This window comes from Misgurnus anguillicaudatus, chromosome 17 (assembly GCF_027580225.2).
Source record: "Misgurnus anguillicaudatus chromosome 17, ASM2758022v2, whole genome shotgun sequence".
In the NCBI taxonomy this organism is placed as follows: domain Eukaryota; kingdom Metazoa; phylum Chordata; class Actinopteri; order Cypriniformes; family Cobitidae; genus Misgurnus; species Misgurnus anguillicaudatus.
In genome coordinates this window covers 13,774,859-13,798,997 of record NC_073353.2, presented here as the reverse complement: position 1 = coordinate 13,798,997, position 24,139 = coordinate 13,774,859, and the positions used below count along the sequence as shown (strand labels likewise).

The 24,139-nt window shown below is 37.8% G+C and overlaps 2 protein-coding genes across 2 annotated transcripts; one reads left to right on the top strand and one right to left on the bottom strand.

Moving 5' to 3' along the window:
- The first annotated feature begins 316 nt into the window (after positions 1–316).
- On the top strand, positions 317–12,744 carry slc9a2 (solute carrier family 9 member 2). Its single transcript, XM_073854990.1, has 11 exons — positions 317–1,497; positions 1,671–2,134; positions 3,527–3,777; positions 4,362–4,579; positions 5,133–5,332; positions 7,212–7,501; positions 8,149–8,316; positions 9,755–9,842; positions 10,000–10,116; positions 10,321–10,402; positions 12,095–12,744. The coding sequence occupies exons 1-11, from the start codon at positions 1,233–1,235 to the stop codon at positions 12,457–12,459; spliced, it is 2,508 nt and encodes an 835-aa protein (XP_073711091.1). The 5' UTR covers positions 317–1,232; the 3' UTR covers positions 12,460–12,744.
- A 435-nt stretch (positions 12,745–13,179) lies between these two features.
- Positions 13,180–22,094, bottom strand: mfsd9 (major facilitator superfamily domain containing 9). Its single transcript, XM_055215623.2, has 6 exons — positions 21,897–22,094; positions 20,885–20,972; positions 19,575–19,618; positions 16,971–17,100; positions 16,682–16,891; positions 13,180–16,097 (listed from the first exon to the last, which is right to left on the bottom strand). The coding sequence occupies exons 1-6, from the start codon at positions 21,978–21,980 to the stop codon at positions 15,250–15,252; spliced, it is 1,404 nt and encodes a 467-aa protein (XP_055071598.2). The 5' UTR covers positions 21,981–22,094; the 3' UTR covers positions 13,180–15,249.
- Positions 22,095–24,139: the final 2,045 nt, after the last annotated feature.

Below are 24,139 nucleotides of genomic sequence, written 5' to 3'. Positions count from 1 at the left end.
ATGCGTTAGATTTTTTTTGTCGATTTATTAATATCTTCCCTAACGCATGACAGGTGCCTTTAAACGGGGTTGCTTTAGGAAGTTCTTCATCCCCATCTAGTGGTTATAGCTGAAGGCTTCTTTCATAAAACTAATGTTGTATCCTTCATACTATTAATTTTTCATAAGCATAACCTACTTGAAGCCAGTGGCCGCTTGCATAAACTGCTATTTCTTTCTTTAAGACTAAGTCATATATTTTTTAAAGTCATTAAAATGGTAGATTGGTCTAATTTAAAGCCGAAAAGTAAGACTGTTTAGTAGTCCTAACTAATTGCTAGTTTGTCAGATTAGTTCCTAAGACACAGTCAACTTAGTGGCTATGTTTATGCAACTGGACACAAGTCATAAGTTTGCATTTAATCATTTGTAAACTGTAATGATTGTCAACATCAGCATGAAGTAGTTGCAAAATATGCAACAAATATTAAAAAATATATAAATATTATAACAACGCCAACTATGCATTTGATTATTTGTATTACAATAGTTTTACAACAAATATCATAGTTAAGCTATGGTTCCTGCACTGGTACAATGATGAATTTGTGGATAGGCCTACTATGGTATTAATACAAATAGTACAATATATTACAGTATATAACAAAACCATGGCTAATTGTCATACGTTCTTACAATATTTAAACAATACATTTTAAATTCATTTTGTGGCCTGCATAATTCAGATAGTCTTCTTGTCATATCAAAAACTGTAATTAAAAATTTGTCTGAAGCTCTGATAACATTAATACATGTTTTAATGTTATGACGATCAATACAATTAGTGTAAAAATAGTCCAGGGTTGGATTTAGAAGTGTTTATTTTGGCATAACGAAACATGATCTCATTGTGTTTCTTAAAAACATTCTGAAGGAAGCGAAACTATCCTATTTCATTAGCAACTTTATAAAGAAAACCAAGAGCGACATGGGTCCACCCCCCATCTGACATACACCTGCTGCAGGTAGAGAGCTGAGCCAAACTCTGATAGTGGATCTACATAACCAATGTGTTACTATACTATTTATACAAAATTCATGATATGGATGGACTTAATAGCAACTGTAACGTAAGAAGTGTTTATTCTGATTAGATCTTTTTTCATTTCTACTATTATTTTCCAGCTTTATTGTGCTTTTACATGTCAACACCTTTTGGCATATATATTCTGATAATACAGTAACCAGTTACAATGGACTATATTTTTTATTTGGCGATTTTTAAAGTTTTAATGTTGTGTGATATTCTGTTCACACCTGGATATGGAGAAAACCTGGATATTCCTCTTAAACATCCTGACACTTCGTCTGATCTTTCTACTTGGAGCCCAAATGAACATGGCGCTCACCCTGACCCGGACAAATCCAGACTACCTATTTTTTCCGTGAACTACCCTCGCATTCAAATACCCTTTGAAATTACTTTATGGGTGCTGCTTGCTTCCTTTGCCAAGATAGGTAAGCAAACACTATTATTTTTAACAGCTAAATAGCAAGGTGTTCTCTATCTAATACATGGATTTACTTTACCATACAGTATATTAATGTGGATTCACATTTTACAGCTTTGGTTATATAGGAGCAAATTAAAAATGAGATAAAATCTAAAATGTTTAAATATGTCTCAATAGGTTTTCATGTCTACCATAAAATCACAGTCTGGGTACCAGAGTCCTGTTTGCTGATCTCCATTGGTTTAATAGTGGGGGGCATCATGCACTCAGTGCACGAGGAGCCACCGGCTGTGCTCACCTCCAATGTGTTTTTTCTCTACATGTTGCCATCTATTGTGTTTGATTCAGGCTACTTTATGCCCACTCGACCCTTCTTTGAGAATTTTGGCACAGTGCTTTGGTTCGCTGTTGTTGGCACCTTATGGAACTCTATTGGCATTGGCATCTCTCTGTATGCCATATGCCAGATTGAAGTGTTTGGTGTGCAGGACATTAACCTGCAGGAGAACCTCCTATACGCCTCTATCATCTCAGCCGTGGAACCGGTGGCGGTGCTCACTGTGTTTGAGGACATCAGCATCCACGAGCAGCTCTATATTGTGGTGTTTGGAGAGTGCCTGTTTAATGATGCCGTTACTGTGGTGAGTGACTTTGTGCAGTATGTGTATTGAAGCTGTTTATCCTGTAAAAAAGTGTTAGAATTTTCAACATGTATATTTCTTTGCCTATAGTCTTAAATGCATTGTGTATGTAGTGGTGTATCAAACTATGGGCAGGGATCCAAAAAATCTTCCAACAAAGAGTAATTTGTATACTTCAATAGAAATCTACTCCCACACCTGCGGTGGCAGATCTTTCAATTCATGTCCTGGTTGCAAATTTGTTTGAAATCCAAAACTAAACACATACTTAACTGTTGGTTATAAGTAATAGACTTAACGCAAATGAATATACATACACTCACTAAAGGATTATTAGGAACACCTGTTGAAATTTCTTTACCTTCTGTAAAAAGGTCCGGAGAAATTACCTCAGGTAATACTAATCCAGTGTGAATAGACCAGCTGTAAATATACACGTAAATTGCATCATTTCCTTTTAATTTGCGGGTTTCTTTTAAATATAAAAGCACTTAAAGAAGCATTTGCTTGCGTTCTACAAGTCAGTGGCAAGTCAGTTTCTGAATAACACGACACAAACTTAAAAAAAAGTCAAATTTACTTCTCAGAGGCACGGAATTGTTTATGAAACTGACGTTCTCCCCAAACTGAAATTAATCACAGTGTTTCACGTTTTCCTCGTCTGTGTCATGTTGTTTGCACATCTGATATCAAAAAGCAAAGTAACGTGCACGTGAAGACGAGAGGTGACGCGCTGCGCAATCGAGTTACTTCTGAATGTTTTACAGAGATTTCTAATCCCGTCCGAATTGACCATTAATATTACCAACGTCCTGTGGTAAAATTACATTACGCCATCTACCCGTTTAAAACTAATCCCGTCCGAATAGGGCTTTAGTGCCAATTGGGCATCCTTTAAATGCCACAGGCTACCTGAGCATTGTTTCTGACCATGTCCATCACTTTATGACCACCATGTACCCATCCTCTGATGGCTACTTCCAGCAGGATAATGCACCGTGTCACAAAGCTCGAATCATTTCAACTTGCTTTCTTGAACATGACAATGAGTTCACTGTACTAAAATGGCCCCCACAGTCACCAGATCTCAACCTAATAGAGCATCTTTGGGATGTGGTGGAATGGGAGCTTCGTACCCTGGATGTGCATCCCACAAAATTTCCATCAATTGCAAGATGCTATCCTATCAACACGGGCCAACATTTCTAAAGAATGCTTTCAGCACCTTGTTGAATCAATGCCATGTAGAATTAAGGCAGTTCTGAAGGCGAAAGGGGGTCAAACACAGTATTAGTATGGTGTTCCTAATAATCCTTTAGGTGAGTGTATTTGTGCATCAATTTGTGTAAAACTTTTTGCTATTGATAAATATCTCACTGTCTTATGTTTCAGGTATTGTATAATCTCTTTAACCATGTAGCAGAGCTGCGTGTAGTTGAAGCTGGAGATGTTTTTCTGGGCATAGCTAGTTTTTTTGTGGTGGGTTTAGGTGGTTTGCTTTTCGGTCTGCTGTTTGGTTTTGTGGCGTCCTTCACCACACGCTTTACTGGAAAGGTGAAAGAGATTGAGCCGCTAATCATCTTCCTGTACAGCTACCTGTCCTACCTCATAGCTGAACTCTTTGCCATATCTAGCATCATGGCGTAAGTATAGGGTGCAAGCACACACAACTAATTCAAAATTTTGCTGTCAAGAATCAGTGTTGGGGGTAACGCATTACAAGTAACGTGCATGTACACTGTAAATGTACACATTAATATTTTAGTTACTTTTTAAAAAAAAGAATTGCGAGTTCCTTTTCAGTTTAATTAATTTGATAAAAAAAATAATGTACTGAATTAAACTACACGTAGTGATGTAGAATTACATATTTGATGCGCGCGCACCAGTTTGTGTCAGAAACAGAGATGACAGGCCAGAGCTTAACATTTTTGTGATGGAAAATCCAATTTCTGAATGCAGAACTTCATAAAAAACACTTGCTGAACGAGATCAAGGGCTGAACGAGATCAAGTCTCAGCCAAGTAAAGAAAAAGTAACTTAAAAGTAATGTAAGCATTACCTTCCATGAAAAGTAACTAAATAACGCAATTAGTTACTTTTTTGGGGAGTAACTAAATAGTGTAATGCATTACTTTTAAAAGTAACTTTCCCCAACACTGGTCAAAATACTAAAAAAGTACTATTTTGGTCACTATATTTGAAATACATTATTCTGTTTCTTTAGTATTGTAACCTGTGCCCTGACCATGAAGTATTACGTTGAGGAGAATGTATCACAGCGATCCTGCACCACTATTCGCCATGTCATTAAAATGGTTGGAAGTGTGTCGGAAACTCTAATCTTCTTCTTTTTGGGCGTTGTTACCATAACAACAGAACATGAGTGGAACTGGGCCTACATCCTCTTTTCAATATTGTTTGCACTGCTTTGGAGAGGACTAGGTATGGGATTGGAAATGAGTTTGGGAATTATAAATGAATGTGCTATTATTGGGTCAAAAAGGGACAAGCTCAGCTCGCTAGGTTGTTTTAACCCATTGTTGGGTCAAATTCAAACATTCTCTGGGTTAATTTCAACCCAGCTGCTGGGCTCCTCCCTTTTTGACCCAACGCTGGAATGAAAATAGCCCAGCATTTTTATGTGTAAGCTACAATAAAGCAGAGGATCTGAACTGAAGGGTCATGGCCCAAAATGTGGTCACAGATCTGTTTTAATAGGGTCTAGGGCAACAGGAATATAAAACATTAATTCATATATAAAATGCAATTGATTTATGGCTTAATTCACAGTAAGAATGTCCATTTGTACTAACCACAAACATATTGTTAGCCTCATGCAGTTTATAGAAAAAGTACAGCATTGATTTTAAAGAAATATTTGTTTACAAAACAAGTGTGTTTTGTTTTAGATATAATAACATAACTGCTCTAAATTCCTAGGATATAAATACTTGAGCTATTGCAACCACTAATATTTAGATGCATTGTATTTTAGGAATTCTGGTCCTGACACAGATTATTAACCCCTTCCGCACCATTCCCTTCAACTATAAAGATCAGTTTGGTCTGGCATATGGTGGGTTGAGAGGAGCTGTGTCCTTTGCTTTGGCCTTCACTTTACCAGACAGCATCGGCCCTAAGAAATTATTCATTACAGGCACGATTGTAATCATCATCTTTACAGTGTTTATTCAGGTAGCTTATAACACATGTTCTGGGTTTGTTTATGCTTATTTATGCTTATGCTGTAAATGCATGAACTTGGTACCAGCATCTTTTGTCAAGATATTTGCATATTTACATATGAGAAAAGAGATTCAGTGGGTTTAAAGCAACACTAAAGAGTTTTTTTTACCTTAAAATAACGTTTCCAAAAAAGTTTCAGTCGTTCATTCACTCGAAACGGGGTGAACGGCACTTTTACATTCGCTTTGCGGCCCTCTATTGGCCAAAACTGCACTAAAGAAGTTTCCAACCGTTGGGTCGCGGTCTTGTAGTTCGAGTGAAAACTACAAAAACTTGCTTTACGGCAGACCTACAATCCAATCAGAGCCAGCTTTGCTGCAGTAGAATAAATTATTTACGACAGTGGTAATGGACAAATCCGCTTCCAACCTGTAGGGAGAGCAAAGAGCAAAAAACTCTTTAGTGTTGCTTTAAAGATGCAATTTGTATTATCTACGCCGGTAGATGGCGCCAGATCAAATCAATAACAATGATATTGTTTAATGACGCTCTGAAGCAGCGTGGAATTATGGGATATGTAGTCTTTAACTCAACCGCTGATGGCCATCAATCAGACGCGAACGAGAATTCATGTTGATGGATAAGGTAATCAAGTCTTATAAATGTTGCGTTTGATGACATCGTTTATTTCATTATGTAAGTTTATATGTGATGTTCAAAACGAAATTGTTAGTCATAGATGTTACAGTATTAGTCCAAATTCGATGGTTAACACAGCACAGAATTAAGTTTTCAACTTACAATCTACAATGATTTTTCACATAATGTATTGACAGTACAAATCTTATTGTGAAGTGTCTTAAAATGACCATTTATATTGCTGTACAATACCTCTTGATGTGCATATAGTCCGCGGGAAGACGCGCTGATTACAATCTACACTCTAATGTTGTGATCAATATAATAGCATACGTTTTTTGAAGGGTTTCGAATTAAAACAACTCACCCATCGCGTAAAACACAAGCAGGATCAGAATCTCTGTCTAGTTAAATGTTATCGCGAAGCTCTCTCTATCCAGATAATGCAACACCAAATTGATCCTCCCTCGTTTGGTTCCAAACTCTTCTTGGGTCGTTTGGTTGGCTCGTACGCTTACGGGAGCTGTCTTTGCTGACACAACCAGCGGCAGACGGTAAAGAGTAATCCATAAGTCCATAAGCAAGCGCGTAGCCCAACAGGCGCTATCACATAGTTCCGCATTTGTCCACGACACTGGCTGCGTCCGAAAACTCAAGGCTTGTTGCCTCGCTGCCTCATGAGGAAATGACTTCGGATGCCTGAAGGCAGCTCAGAGAAAGGCTTTCCAGTGCACTTCAAAGGCAGCATGTTTGAAATATAAACAGAGAGCGCCTTTGTGATAACTAATCACATCATTGCAAACTACAATACTAATTTCTCGCTAGAAATGCAATTAAAATGGGTAAAAAGTGAAATATACCTTTATTCACACTACATTTGTGCTCCAGTCGCTTCCTTGGCCGCCATTTTATTTTTTCGAACTCGACCACTGTTGTCATGTGGTTTTTACGTCAGTAAAGGCGGTGACAAAGGGTCACATGGATATTAACGTCATTGACAGGAGACTGCACTGCCCCGTGTCAATGTTCTGAATGGCAATTTTCTCACGATTTACAAGAAGTTGAAAACATTACAGATATTGATAGTAATATACAAATATATAACACTGGCCTAGTGGTTTTTGGACATTTTACGGCAAATATCTTACAAATTGCACCTTTAATGGAGTCTGAACTGTATAGTACTTTATGGTAAAATAGTGACAATCTAAGTGATTTCCATGTGTATAACTATGGTTTCTCTTTGCAGGGAATTACTATAAGGCCCCTTCTTAAATTAATGAATGTCCGTAAGACAAATCGAAACTTAGAGACCATTAATGTTGAGATTCACAAAAGGGTAGGTTTTACAGTTGATATTATATATGTAAGCATACTGAATTACGGCTTGATTCTTACCTTTTTTTCCAACGCTGGGTTGAAAATTATTATTATAATACTGAACTATAACAATTGTCTTGTGTTTCAGTTAATGGAGCATACTGTTGCAGGCATAGAAGACTTATGTGGACAATGGAGTCACTACTATTGGAAAGACAAGTAGGAAAAAACTAAACACATTTTAAAATGATAAAGTTTGTTATTTTGTACTACTAAAAGATTTTATAAGTCTAATTCTCTGCTGATATCTTACTATAGCAGAGAAGTTTATTAATCCTTAACTCTTTTAAACTGTTTGGATTAAGTAGGGATTTGACATTTGAACTTACTGCCAAGGCGTATTTATTACAGGTTAGACTGGTCTGAGGACATTTTCATGCTTTGTCATTCATCATAGCAACTATCCTTAGGCGTCTGTAAATTGGTTTATATTATTATTTACTGTTTCCTGTTACCTGCTCCAGCAGCTCTTGTGGTGCTCCCCTTTATTCTTCTGTTTAACACAGAAAAAAATTTAACTAAAATATTTGAATATGGCTAAAGAGTTTCTATAATGCAATACGCTTTATTTATATTTTTATGTGGTAGTGAAACATCAAAGTATAAAATCCTGTATTCTCTTTTATAAAGGGGAGATCAGGAAAGTGTTAACATTTCTTCATCTGTAACAGAGAGAAGAGGCACAGATTCTGTGTGCCTTAAACGTTAACATTATAAAGTTCTTATGCTACAAATGTAACTTTAATTGATATAGCACTCCAATATTTATTTGAACATATTCTTTAATCTTTGTTTATGGTTAACAGGTTCATGAAGTTTAATAACCAGATCATCCGCAAGATTTTAATTCGTGATAATCGTCCTGAGTCGAGCATTGTGGCTCTATATAAGAAACTGGAGCTTCAGAATGCCATGGAGATACTGGACTCAATGTCTGGTGACATCAGTTCTCCTCCCTCTCCAATTTCATCACAGTATGTTTCAATCCCTGCCAGTTTCACACTGGCGAGTTAATAAACAATAGAAGCCAAAAAATGTATGCCTGCTAAGATGCAGGTTGTCAATGCAGTATCAGAACAACCTTAAAGGCGGGGTCCATGATTTTTGAAAAACACTTTGGAAAAGGGAGTCGGGCCGACTACCAAAACACACTTGTAGCCAATCAGCAGTAAGGGGGCTGTCTACTAAACAACATCTTTCCCTGAGTTGCGTATGTGTGGGGCGGGTCTATCAAATGAAGATCCAGATTCTATTGGGGTAGGGGTGTGTTTGTTTAGGTGATTTAAAATGTCAACATTGCCTTTTAGAGATCATGGACCCTGTCTTTAAACTTAGTTTTTTGTATATATATATATATATATATATGTTATAGTATGTGACCCTGGACCAAAACACCAGTCATAATTTAAATTTGCATTCATTAATAATAATAAAATAAAAAATCATTAAATTTACTGTCATTATTTCTCCTAATTTCACAATAAACTAATCCAAAATATTACTGTCTGAAATAAATGTAAACTCTCAAGTGCGCTTCATGCTGTTTTCTGGAGGAATTGACAGATTTTTAGATTTAGGATTGGGTTAGGGGCTTTTAAAAATGCTTCTCAAACAATGTTTTCACAATAATTTGAGGGGTAATGGTTAGGGTTTGAGTTAAGGGTAATTTGATTCTTTGATTAAAATGTTGACGCAGAACTAACAATTTTTTTTATTCATGACTTACTTTGTGAAATCACAGTGAACCTATAATGATTAGCTAGGGCAGTGGTTCTCAAACTTTTTCAGCGTGCGGCCCCCCTTGTGTACGGTGCATTCTTTCGCGGCCCCCTGAAAGAAAATTTATGACAAAAACAGTTCTAAAATGTAATATTTTAATTAAACAAAACATATTAAATTATACCTTGTAGTGCTGTTGGTTAGTTGGCTTATTATTTTTTAGGTTTAATTTCCAGAATTCATGATAAATGAATGTATTTTATAAAATGTCATAAAACTGGGGCCCCCTGGCACCATCTCGCGGCCCCCCTGGGGGCCCCGGACCCCAGTTCGAGAACCACTGAGCTAGGGGACCCCCCATAATCTTTGACATAATTCGAACACTGGTCTTTAGTACTTCTTCAGATAAACATCTAACTGTGCTATTTTAAGACATCATTTTAAAAATGTATTTAAGTATTACTGCTATTTAGTATACTTTTCAAGTACACTAAAGTACTAGCAAAGTAGAACTATACTTTAAATGAGTATATTGTAGTACATAACCTTTACACTATTATTTAAATAACTAGAGATGTACTTGCTGGTATTTTTTAATACATTCAAAAAATAACCTTTTTTTTTTACCTGGGAAAGTCATAATAATTATTTATATCCTGATGTTTAAAACTGTTCTCTGATTTTTACTATAAGTGCCTCTAAGTCCAAGAAGATCTTGGCATCTGATGTGAAAAATATGCATGAACTCCTATCAAAGAACATGTACAAGAGCAGACAGAGGGTGAGTTTTGACAGGAACAAAATATATACAACATAACAAATGACAAAATATATTTCTAACTAGAAGTAGAAATTAAATTATCTGCTATTTCAGATCTTGTAATACTTTCAATTGAAATGTAACATTTTGTAATTGTAATTTTTATTATGTTTTACAGACGATGTCTCACACCAATAAGCATTCATTACCCAATGACGTGACAGCAAAAGAAATCCTAATAAGACGGCACACAAGCCTACGACGCAGCCTCAGGGCAGAAAGCTTTCACGGCCCTGTAGGTATCACCATATACACGTAGACCATTTACTTATAAAACCGTTAAACCAGTTAGAATCAGGATAATTAATGATTAGATGCACAACAAACAAGTACTTTATTGTTCTACTGTAGATAATAGCACCGTGTTACCTGTACAGGGCTAAAATATGAAATGATACTATATTAACCATATCACATGCTTCTCATTGCATTTTACCAGAAAACATCCCAGAAATTTTTCTCTCTACCCACTGGCCAAAGCCTGAACTCCAGACTCACTCCAGGAAGATTTGCATCTGCTGGTAAGAATATAAATTATTGTATAGTGCTGATAACAGGTAAATTTATCACCATCTTGATTACCCACCTTGTCATCTCTGGTGACTTACATCATACAGACATACAGATAGTCCTTACATTTGCATACTTTCCAATAGTTATATGTTTATATATATATATATTAGGGCTGTCAAAATTAACGCGTTAATAACGCGTTAACGCAAATTCCTTTTAACGCCCCTAATTTTATTAACGGAGATTAACGCAACGCGCAATTTCTGTTTGACCCTGGTCCAGCCCATAGTTGAATGAACAGAGACGCAGACAAATGTGACTCTCTCTAAATGAGTAAAAGTTTTTCATAGAAATAAGAACATTAAGCAAATCGTCTACCAAATCCAATGCTCTAAATGCTCGTTGGACATCTGATATGATCTTTATTTATACGTCCGAGAGGTGTAACGTTACCGTCCTCCTAATGCTTAATCTAATACAAAAATGCGTCTCAATTCATTTTGGTTTCGCTTTTATGCATGACTTATAAAATAGACTGCAGGACTTGCTTGATGTTAAAATAGTCATTAAGAGAGAAAAAGTTCGGTACCTGATTAATGTTAAAGAGTTATAAAGAGCGACAAGACTCAAAAGCGATCCTCTCACGCTGACTGACTGATATCTGAAGCGCATGCACACAGACGCGCGAGTGCGCGACCCGGATATATAGACATCTACACAAAATTACAGTTTTACAAATATCTGTTTTGATAAGAATTCACGCAGGTAGGCTCTATAATCTGTTATGTTTTAAGTAAATGTTTGGTTAACTGTTGGGTAAAATATCTGATGTATAACATTATATTAGATCACTTAGATTTTAAGCAGTCTGTCTCAATGTCAATCAAACAAAAGGAAAAAAAGTTGAACATACATTGATGATGTTTTTGCTTTGTGTGTGCTAAATCTATTAGTTTTACCAGTGATTTTAAGGTATTGATGTGGTAATATAATGTATGGATGTGGAAATGTTTGTGGTAATTTGACTCTTTCAACTTCAAACACGTGTAGTTCTGTCATATTTTGTTATATTTCAACAAATCATGCATTGTTCTATGTTTTAATAGAGAATGTCAAAATATGAACAGCTTTTTTTTTAATTTGCTAATTCCGACTCAACTTGCCAGCACAGGTCACAAATGATGCAGCAGCAAACAAAAATGGAGAAAGAAAAATCTTCTGAAAGGAAAATTCATATACAAAACAATGGCTGGTGATTCTGTTAAAATGTAAACAGGCTGTTGTTAACATACATTTGCATAAAGCATCTATATATGTATATATGATTAGAATATTAAAAACCTGAAAAGTGTTAAATTAGGGTAAATTTAGAATGGATAAAAATGTGCGATTAATTTGCGATTAATCGCAGTTAACTCATGAAATCATGCGATTAATCTAGATTAATTTTTTTAATCTATTGACAGCCCTAATATATATATATGTGTGTATATTGTTTTACACATCAAAGGTGTTTTCACAACCACAGATTTTGATTATCTGATTATTTTAGTACACTGTAAAAAATTATGTTAAATCAACATACATTTTTATGTTACTCGAACTTAACAAATTAAGTTAAACAATTTCAAGTTATGTCAAAAGTCAAAAATAGTATGAATTGACTCACAAAACCCAGTTTTCCTTTCATTTTCTTTCAGGGGATGATGATGCTGAATCAGAAATGGATTATGCATCAATCAGGTCCACGTTTAGGCACCCACAGAGATCAATGATACCTCTGAGACGACCGGGTAATCTGAAAAAAGTTCATTCCTCTGTGAACGTAGTGGATGAAGAGAATGAGAAGCAGAGGATCTACAGGTCTTCACGATCCGGGTCCAGCTTCACTGGTTCTGCACATCAGATCACACATCAACCTCATAGCTTTTCAGGAAACATTTCCAACAAAGGTCATGGATCTGACTCTAAAGAGCAGAAATCATTTTCTCCGCCCAATGCATTGAAACATGAGCCACAAAACAACAGTGATGTTCAATATCCTTTGCTTAGGAGACCCCAGTGACTCCCAGAAAAACAACACCCACAAAAACACCAGCAGTGTACATTTAACACTAGTGATTTTGCTCTGCTATGAGATGTGCGGGCTGAACACTGTAATGGGGCTGGACTGCTGTTACTCAGTGAATACATGGATATAAGGGAAGCACTGTTATCATATTAAACACACTCTTATGAATCATTACAAAATACATACACTGGAATTCTCTGGAGAAAGGTACACTGGAATTACTGGGTATTGTTTGCATATGCAATCATTTGTCATTAATAAAATGTTATTCAAAACGTTTTTTTTTCTTTTTTTGGTAATTTACAGTTATGAGTTAACTTTAGACACTTTGAATTGATAAAAAAATGTGAAAGAAGTAAGTATTAGTGGTGTGATATATAAAAGTTAAATTTCTACACAAAACAGTTGCACTTTATTTTATACAGTAGTACGTGCACCAGTGTATTTACCCAACAAAACACTGGTAAATTCATGCACTTAATGTGGGTTAGGATTAGTTTCAGGGCTGGCACCTACAGTAGTAATTTCACAGGTAGACAATGAGTACGTATATATATGCAACTGAAGTTTAAAATATGTGCTACCGAAATGTTTAGTCCCAAACATGTTTATACCTTAGTATATATTCCTTTTAAAATACAGTCGTCATCTCATTTATGATATAACAGGACACAGCACATGCATAGACAGAGAGCACTATGACTTGGTGTAGGCTTAGATTTTTATTTTTACTTTTACCCGTGTGACAGTAAATTGTATGTTCTTACACAACATTTGACAACACAATTTCATTACATAGAGATGCACACTGTATTTGTGTTCTGGCATTAACAAAAGGGTCATACATTAAATTCATTTGCAAATATAACATCAATTTAAACAATAAAAATAAAAATTCTAAAGGTTCTTGTTCAGTTTTATCAACAACATTATTGTTAGCCTTTGGAGCAATGTGAATAAAAAATAAAGGGAATGAGTTTTCTGTAGTGCAATTTAAATAGTGGTTAAATGAGTCTCAGTGACACAGCGTGATGTTGTGTTTCATTCTGTTAATATCAGAAAATGAATATCTTGGGAGCTGCTATGAGAATTATCATTTAATTTAGTGTGGAACACTTTAGCTTAATAAATTCGTCAGCAATTTCAAGCCATTTCTTTCAATTGTATTTACATGACTTTAACTCTGTGCTCCCTTGAGAGCATATACTACACTGTAAAAAGTAAAAGTTGGATTAAAGGTGCAGTGTGTAATTTTTAAAAGGATCTCTTGACAGAAATGCAAAATAAAATACAAAACTATATTATCAGGGGTGTATAAAGACATTTCATAATGAACCGTTATGTGTTTATTACCTTAGAACAAGACCTTTTTATCTACATACAAAGAGGGTCCCCTTACATGGAAGTCGCCATTTTGTGCCGCCATTTTTCTACAGAAGCCCTTAACGGACAATTTTTTTTACTAAGTTGTCTCCGACGATGACATGTTTGTCTGGTGGCAGCTACCGTAGCTTTTCTTTGTGTTTCAAAAGCAAGGGATGAGCAGTGGACTACGCCGTTGGTTGCAATTCGCAACCTCACCACTAGATGCCGCTAAAATTTACACACTGCACCTTTAACTTAAAAAGTTACTTCAATTATTTGAAAATGTTTAAATATTTTAGGTAACAATTGAAGTAAAACATGTTTCACCTTTTTCACTTAAAGTTTATAAAATTTAAGTTTATAAAACTTTTTTTTATCAATTGAAGTATCTTTCACTTTTTACAGACTATTGCCTGATTTTAAGGCAATAGGTTTAGCTAAAGCCAGGACTAGGCCTTAGTTAAAAGATGTTTAAGCATCTTTTATAAACATGCCTCATGGTGTATATCTTATAATAAATCACTGGCACTGCCATATTTTAACATCTGTTGGGGCAAGTTATTTTCAGTTCGGACAGCTCAAACATGTGTTTTAGTCTAGGACTAGGACTAGTCTTAAACCTTGTCTATGAAATCAGGAATATTATATACATATTGGTAGCTAACATTTGGAAAGTTTTGAGGTCGCCAAGGAAACAAATATTTAAATGAATAAATGTCCCATTTCTGGTTATTTGTAAATTTTTGCTGCCTTAAATTTTTGGTACAATGAAACTGGCTTTACAGTCAGGTTTTATCCTAGTTCCAGACTAAAATGCATGTTTGAGCTTCCTTAATTTAAAAACAGCTTGTACTGACATAACTTAACATATATAAGTGCCATTGTTTTGTCTCAAGATGCACATCAGTATTGTTATTTGTAAGGTTTATTTGTAAAAACTACTTAAATGTCCTAATATAACAAAGGCCTAGTATTGGATTAATCTACAAATTGGTCCTGGAAACTGACCCTTAGTGGTTAAAATTTTGACCAGTGGAGAGTTGCTGTAACATACAAAAATGCTGTAACTTACTGTAAAATAATTTACTATGTAACTTATTTAATGAGAATATAAAGACATTCAAAAATGTAAAATAGTACGTTAAAATGACTTTTGATGCGGCAAAAATGTATTTCTGACACTATCAAAATAATTTGGTGTTTAATCTATCAACTCTACATTCACTCTTGCTTTCTGTCATCATGGCAGCTCAAGAAGCAGCCTTATAAAAAATGTCCCACATTAATGCCAAGACATCCCAGAAGTCCTACAACACTGATCACATGACCTGAGAGGAAAAAAGGACAGCTGCCATTACAGTCCTTTATCTTTTCTTCACTTTAAATGTGTTTCACCTAGATTTCTTCTTTCTCTCATTGTTAATGACTCTTATCTTTAACCTTTGTCTTGTTGTCCCATTTAGGAGTCCTAACAAGCAGCAAACCCACAGCTGCCAGTGCCAGCACAACCCCCAAACTTGGAGGTCCACAGGGGCTGAATTCTTGAGCCAGACCGGACAGCAGCGGTGCTAGTACCCTTCCCACAGCTGTGACCGACTGCCCCGCCCCGATTAACGTCCCACTGGCGTGTGCCGCACCGCGCTGCAGCTCTAAATCAGTGATGCAAGTGCGTCCGATGGTGGTCGAGATGGCAAAGAACGTGGAGGTGAGCAAGACCTGCCAGACATTGGGTGCTGTGGCATACAGGAAGATCAACGTACAGGTGAGCATGGTAGAGTGGAGCAATAAAGCAGAAATGTTGTTATCATATAGGTTGGTGACAGGCCCCACCAAACAGCCAGCAAGGGCCCCCAGTGTACTGCTGTAACTTATCAGGTACCCGGTCACCTTTGGCTTGAGCTGAAAGCGTTCCTCCATGGCTAAGGAGAAGTTACTGTAGTACAGCATGATGGCTAGAGCCATTAAAAGACGGAGAAGGAATACATCCCACATGTCGGACGACGCCACCATGCAGATCTGTATCCATACTGAGGTCAGCTGTCTCCAGGCCTGCTGGAACAGAGACGTGGCCCATCGGCTCCTGTCTTGATTTGATTGACAGCAGTCTGCAGATGCAGCAAGGTGCCGAATGTGGTTTTCATTAGAGGAGTCCTGCTGGGCTGAGTTTTTTAACCCATTATTGGATTCGTTAGTTTTTGAATTGCTATTAGCATTAGCATCTATACAGTGATTTAGTGTCTCACTCCATGGTAACATCCAGACCAAACCTGAGAAGACAACATCTAGATAAGCAGACTGTATTTTAGGTGTACTTGTAGCATTTACTTAATATTTACATATACAAAAAAATGAACTGAAAAGAGTTATAGTTTATGCTATACCACCTTACTATGTACTTATTGTTAGTTTAATGTAAACACTATGGCTTTTTAGCATACCGATCAGCCAAACATAGCACCAATGGCTTAACCCATGGGGGGAGAGATGGTGCCAGGGGGACCCCAATTTTGACATTTTTGTTATTTGAGAATGATTTATTTAATGATATTTCTTTGAGGGTGGGATGCACCCTACACAAGAGGAGTTGCATGCCAAAACGTTTAAGAAGTATGGGAATAACCAATAGTGTGAGTTTGGGGCGAGACTATCTATGGAGAGAAGACTTGCTTTAAAACAATTATTATTTTTTGCATGATGCAAAAGGCACTGAAATGTATGCATTTGGCACAAACGTTTATTCAAAGCAACATAAGTGTGAGTGCTCCCTGGATTTAAACCCTGACCTTTGCGTTTGCTTATGCAACATTCTACCAGTTGAGCTACAGGAACACTTACAATCAATTTTGCTCACCTGCATTTAAAATGAAAATGGATGCACAGACGAACGAGGACAGGTAGAAACCTCCCTCATATTCGGTGAGGTAGCCGCCCACCACTGGACCCAGGATGAATCCCACACTTGAAGCAGCATTAAAGTGGCCCATCACCAGAGGGCGCTCTTTCTCTGACACGAGATCAGACAACAACGCTCGACAGATCGACAGGGAGTGTTTAAAAAGCCCTTTTGACAGAAGGATAATCACATTAGGGTTTGACTCTCCATGGTGTCAATACGAAGCAATATAAACCTAAATACTCACCAACTGGTATCCTGGCCAACACAAAGAGCGCAATACTCGTGGACAAACCCAAAAGGCCATAACCAAAGGCACTGAGCAAAAGGCACGTCAGTAATGAATAGCGCCTTCCTACCACATCACTCCAACCTCCCTGCAAACCAGAGATTATGTAACAACACAAAAAAGTCAGTTAGGTACATAAATACAGTCACTCATCAAAATTTTTTACACTTATGCTTATGTCTAAAACAAATTACAGTGCATTGCATTCAAGGTAAACATTTTATCTGTATATGTGTTCCTTGGGAATCAAACCCATGACCTTTTAGGTCACGACCCATGTGGATAGCCAGATGGCCCAGTCCCAGCGAGAAAGATCGGGCCAGTGCTGCACCATCACAAAAGTTTATCATCTGTGTGTGTTTTAAGGCCTTGCCAGTTTTAATATTCAATCAAAAGAGGCAAAAAAAAATGTTAATGAGCTACTCACGCCTGTTTGGGAAGTTTTGTGTATGTACAAGCATCTTTTGCAGCGATTTTTGTGTGAGCATATCAGTGAACACCCCTGACCACTCGGTGAGTTTCACATCTTTGTAAATGAAAGTTTATTGCATTTTAGGAAGGATTGTTCCAGTGCACCTATGCAGCCATTGAAGAGGTGGGAGGTGATACAAGAAACACCCGAAAATTCTCGGGCCAGCATCATACACTCAAAAAAATGAAATGTTGGATTTACTTAAAAATATTTTGTCAACAGGTTCCACATAATTTGTTAAGTAAACTTAAATAATTAAGTTCATTTAACAAAAGAAGATTAAGTAAACTTAACAAACAACAGTTGAGTTGATTGTAAATAAAAAAATTAATTAATGATGACAAAACAATTTGAATAATGCCATTTTATAAACTCCACCCCTTTTATCTAATAACTCCTTAACACTGAATCAATCAACCAATCAATCATAGTGCAGCTGCTTAATACAACTAATCATATATGCCTCTTAATTATAACTTAGCAAGTACATCACAAATATATTTGAAATGAAATGTTACAATTCAAACCATTAATTTGTTTGTTTTTGTTCTAATAATATATCAGAACAAGTTAATTCACTCATAGTTGGCCACAGGTACCTATCTAATGGTGCTACACTTCTGCAAGAGGGTGCCAGAACAACAACAATTACCCATAATACACTGCAACATCATTAGCCAATGAGATGCCAGTCTGTATTGGTTTTATTAATCTGTTAATTTTACACAAAACTGTTATGTTGGCTGAACAATTAATTTTTAAGTAAAGCTGACAAGACACACCTTTTTGTTGAATAAACTCCATTAAATTAAGTTCACGTTGTTAAATTAATTTTTTTAAGTAATCACAATATGAAAGGATTAAGTAAAACTGGCAAAGGCGAAAGTTCGTTTTTTTTTAGTGTATGTCCAAATCTCTGTCAAAACCGCTCTATTTCATCACAAACAATCTGAAAACAGGGCTCCACGTGTAAAACACCGAACTTGTCCCTTAAGATAATTTTCGTAACCACATTCAGCCACTGAGATCATGTGGTCAGATTCACTGTTTATAGAATCCATGGCTGTCAATTAGAAAGGTCTGGGTTTCTAAAGCTCTCTTTCTGTGATATGTATCAGGTAAATTAGACATTTTCTTTATGGATTTCCATAAAAAATCTAATCCAACATCTTTAAGTCAGAGTTTTATTGTCCAAGTCATTTATTATAGGAAACAGCCCCTCATGAAGAAAGGTAACATCTTAGCTCCTGAGGAGTCTCCATACCAGTACTCAATGAGAACAACACACACAAACACACAGAGACTGCATAATACAATAAAAGCCTAAATTGAATTGACTATGTTCTTCCTGTTTCTGGCATACAAGCATGTCATAGAGACTCACTGTTCCTGCCAGCAGAAGACAAACATCTCCTTCTTAATAAGCCGCATGACCCTCAAGTCTGTAACCAATTGAAATATGTGTGCGTGTGTCAGTTGCTGATCTGCTAGCTTGATGGCTCAATTTATAGTAACCCACCCATAACGTAATCTGCAGTTTGAGACACCCCCAGGAAGGCAGATCAGTAGCCTGGCTAACACCAGACCAGTCTCATAGAGAATGAGACGTGGTCTGGGATCCACATGCTAATTTTCTTGTATTTAAGGCGTGGTTTACGAATGCCCAGAGCCGTTTATTGGGTGCTACGAATGTCTATCAAATGCGTCTGTACGTAGCTCATAACAAATCGGTCTGTCGCATAGACGTCGTCATCGTCTTGCTGCCCCTCCCTGTTCTGTGATTGGTTCCCTATGCCGTTTATTGGGTGCTACAAATGTCTATCAAATGCGTCTGTACGTAGCTCATAGCCAATCGGTGTGTCGCATAGACGTCGTTATTGTCTTGGTGCCCCCTCCCCGTTCTGTGATATGTTCCCTATTTCAGGGGCAAAATAGGTCCATAGTTTCCATGCTAGACTTGGAGCGTGAATACATTTGCGCGCAAGGCAACATGGGGAAACCCAGGCTAGCAGATCAGTTGAAGTAAACATGGAGTATTGCATTCAATTGAGATCACAGATTGATGATCGCATTACAACATCACTACTTACAACCACAGTGCTGGAGAAGAGTTGTAACACTCCATAAGTAGATCCTGCAAGAATGACAATAAAACAGAGGCTTTACGTAACCAATAAGAAGCAAGAGGCTGTGCTATATCGTGGAATAAGTCATGGCTGAAGGGCACGATGCAAAGCACGAGTCAACGCAACCCCTTTAGCCCACCAGACTTGGTCACGAAACAGCACTAGCCTTAAGTACATTTATTACTTTTACAAAACGGTTACAACACATTAAGGAATAAAAAGTATCTTGGCAAAGAGACCTTGAATAACCAGAGACCTTGTGATTCAAGTCAATCTAAGTCACTAGACTTTCTTTGAGATTATATAATGAGGGCTCGCTTGTCTAATGTGAATAGGGACTGGAGTTGCCGTGTCTGAAATGACTAAAGCATCATTAAAGTAATAAAGAACATTTTTATTTCTATTTTTGTCATTTTACAGCTTGGCACTCCCTATTTACATTCATTGTTTCAGAAAGAGTGAACTTTACAATCACAGTTTCTCAGTTTGTGGGTAAAAGGGAAAGTTTTACCCAAAAATGAAAATTCCATTGAACCCATTGTGTTTATTTTGCCTACTATGGAAGTCAATGGTTACAATCAGCTGTGTTCTACCATCATTTATCAAAATATTTTTTTGTGTTCATCCGAAAAAAGAAATTCACACCAATTAAGAACAATATAAGGATGAGAAAATGATGACAGAATTTTCATTTTTTTTGCGTGAACTATCCCTTTAAAGGGACACTCCACTTTTTTTTTAAATATGCTAATTTTCCAGCTCCCCTAGAGTTAAACATTCGATTCTTACTGTTTTGGAATCCATTCAGCTGATCTATGGGTCTGGCGCTACCACTTTTAGCACAGCCCAGCATAATCCATTGAATCCGATTAGACCATTCAGCATCACACTCAAAAATAGGCGCAATGATATTAGGCAGCAGCCGAAAATAGTCCCCTTAGTATCTTTCAATAGCAGGGGACTATTTTCGGCTGCCGTATCTGCCTAGAAAATCTATCACAACTTTTAATTTTCTGCCGGTCTTAGTACACGATGTAACTACAGAAAAGTCAAGTTTTAAACAGGAAAAATATTGAAACTCTTTGATTATTTTTGACCGCGATGCTAAATGGTCCAATCAGATTCAATTATGCTAAACTATGCTAAAAGACTCGGAGATCGGCTGAATGGACTCCAAAACGGCAAGTGATGTTAAACTCTTGGGGAGCTGGAAAATTAGCATATTTTCAAAAAAAGTGGAATGTCCCTTTAACATCAGCTTTAGAGAGACTTACCTACAATCCCCGCCACTGTTGGGCTGGCACCTAGAGACTTAACATGATGACTCAACAAAGGGATGATCATACTGACCCCAAAAAGGTCCTGAACAAAATAAAAACACACAAATGAATTTGTATAGCATTAAAGTATTACCTGTCACAAAAAACATATCACAAAAGATTTGTGCATGCAAATACGGAAGAAATTAATTTGAAGAATTGATAGACACAATGAGTGTTTTCAATAGTAAGAAAAGAAAACTCTGATTGGCTCATATAAAGCCCATATTATTGAAATATAATCATAATGTCTGAATTTAAAACTCAGTAGCTCACTGGTTACAGAAGGCACAATACACAACTGTATACTGGAATGTTCAGTTGCTGTAACACCTTACATGTGATCAATAAGATATTCACAGCCTTTATTTGCTTATGACATCTAATAATACACAGTACTGTGCCAACACCTTACACAACTGGGCCTGTTTACAGTTTTAAAAGAACTGCTAAGGACTTGATTGAAGTCATACTGTAACCTATAGGCCAGTGTCACGGCACTTTCTATTACACTAAAAATCTAAATCTGAGTAAAGTGTGTGTGTTTCTCAAGGGAGTTGTCTCAGGAAAACCATGACAGCATACTGCTTATATACACAATTTCTACAAATACAAAAGTTGTCATGACATCCCTTTGTATGAGAAGATAGCAGGACATTAAATGCGGCAGATAAAGACTATTAAATAATATAAGACCTGTGAAAGCATGCTTTATATGTTCTATCATTGAAGAGCCCTAATAAATCCAGCAAACTCACTTAAGGCATTAAGACAGAATAACATGGCGATCTCTTTAACTTAATGAGTTATTAAGAATATAGAAGTCAGACAATAATTATAATATTAATAACCAGGTATTATCAGCGTTACATGGGTTCACCGATGTAAACTTGACAGATTGACAGCAGCTACATATGATGTGTCTATTGAGAAGACCCCATCACCAAATACAAATCAGAACACTCACCATGAATCCGACCACGTATATGCATCGTATAATGCGTGTTGGACTCCTTCGTTTGTAACTAATATCACATTTGGAGTTATTCATTCTCCCGCATTGACATTCAGCGGCGCAGTCAATGCGGAAGCGATCTGCTGCATCTCTATGCCGCTCTCTGGACGAATCAGCTGCGTGGCGTGTTCGACTGCATGCGAAAATGCGCAGACTGGTCACAGTACCGCGAAAGCAGTTAGAAATCGCAGCTTTCGAATTTATCTCGCGGTACTCTGATGTCATTTGGTTGCGCAGCAGTCTATGTTGCGCAGCGCCTCGTGAAGTCGAACACCTATTGGACGAGACGGGGTAAAACCATGCGTCTTTTAAAAGCGTTGTGCGAGTTGTTGTTACAGCAATATCCTTCCAGAAAATACTATTTATTAAGTTGACTTTGTTTGAGGTTTAGTATGACTAGTTTGTAATTTCATGTGTGCGAATACGCAGGGTGTCACTTTGTGACATGTTGACTAGTCGTTTACTTAATTTAATATAGACCCTTTTTATGGTTCAGTCCGGAAAACGTCTCGGTTACTATCGTAACCTCGGTTCCCTGAGAGAACGTGAACGAGACATTGCGTCAGTTAGCTGACGCTATGGGATTGATCCTTCAATCACGATTACCCTGAAGCCTTATTGCACAACGCCAGTGCAGTTGAAACTCGCGCTGGCCAATGACGCTCAAGACGGCAAAGGAGGCGTGGCCTTCTTACTATAATAGCAGCCGTCTTGAGCGAAAATCTTCAGTAAAAACGACTGAACGAGCGTACAGCCTACGAAGCCGTGAGCACGGCAGCTGGCGCAGTGTCTTGTTCACATTCTCTCAGGGAACCGAGGTTACGATAGTGGCCGAGACGTTCCCTGTCGAGAACGTTCTCTCGACATTGCGTCAGTTAGCTGACGCTATGGGAGATTGTATAGAACCGCGCCGTGCATACGGCAAGATAGGCCAAGCATAACGAAGCAAACAGCATGCAACAATCTCAATGACCAGCCGATAGCGGCATATCGTACTAAGCACCAGCCAAAAACCATAACAGAGCCAGTCAGCGTACTAGCGTAACACCACATTAAGCGGGTAAGAAGTAAACGCTAAAGAATTAAACAACATACCTAGCGAGCGGACGGCGTCCGGCGCACAAGTTGTAGAAGAGTTTAGATCATTGGACTGGCGGCAGTGAACACAGCACTCTTGCAGTCATATGTTGACTTGTCCAACGGGCGGACGAGATCCGACGTTGAAGTTTGTAAAATATAATCCACATGCAGTATTCATATGACTCAGCATCCAGGGAGCGGGTGATTCCCGGCGTCAGAAATGCAAGTGATAATCCACAAAAAACCAATACATGGTGGAATTCTCGTAGTGAATAAATCGAATACTCAGCGGGCGAGCAGCGCCCGGCGCTAAGGTATTCTCAAGTCGGCGTCGCCGTAGCGCCGCCCCTTACACATGACCTGATAGAAACCATCAGGTATGTCAGGCACTGGAGGTAGAGGGCGTGTTTACCGAAAGCACTTGGGAAGCCAATGAGGAGACATCCAGATTGTAAAACCTAGCAAAGGTGTTCTGAGACGACCAGCCAGCTGCCAAGCATAAATCCTGAATAGATGCGCCTTTATACCAAGCCCATGACGATGCAATAGCTCTCGTAGAATGGGCTTTAATATCCAAAGGGCAACGCACTCCTTGGCTAGAGTATGCCAGTGAAATAGCATCAACCACCCAGTGCGACAGTCTTTGCTTGGAAACTGGGCGTCCTTTGGCGCTGCCTCCAAAACAAACAAACAGCTGTTCCGCTGTCCGGAACGGCGCCGAGCGATCAATATAAGCTTTTAGCGCTCTTACCGGGCAAAGCTCACTCTGTACGATCGCGTTAGTAGTCGCCGCGTCATCCGAGGAGAAGGCGGGGATAGAAATAACCTGCGCTCTAAATGGCGTGGATAGCGATTTAGGCACATAACCCGCTTTGGGTTTTAACGTGACATTACAGTCCCCTGGTCCAAATTGTAAGCATTCAGCGTTCACAGAGAGTGCATGCAGATCTCCTATGCGCTTAGCTGAAGCCAAAGCCAGCAGAAGCACAGTTTTTAGAGAGAGCTCCTTCAAACCTATCGTTAGAATAGGCTCAAACGGAGGAAGAGTTAGTGCTTTCAGGACCAAGGCCAGGTCCCAAGACGGTACGGTGGGTGGGCGAGAAGGTCTGAGGCGC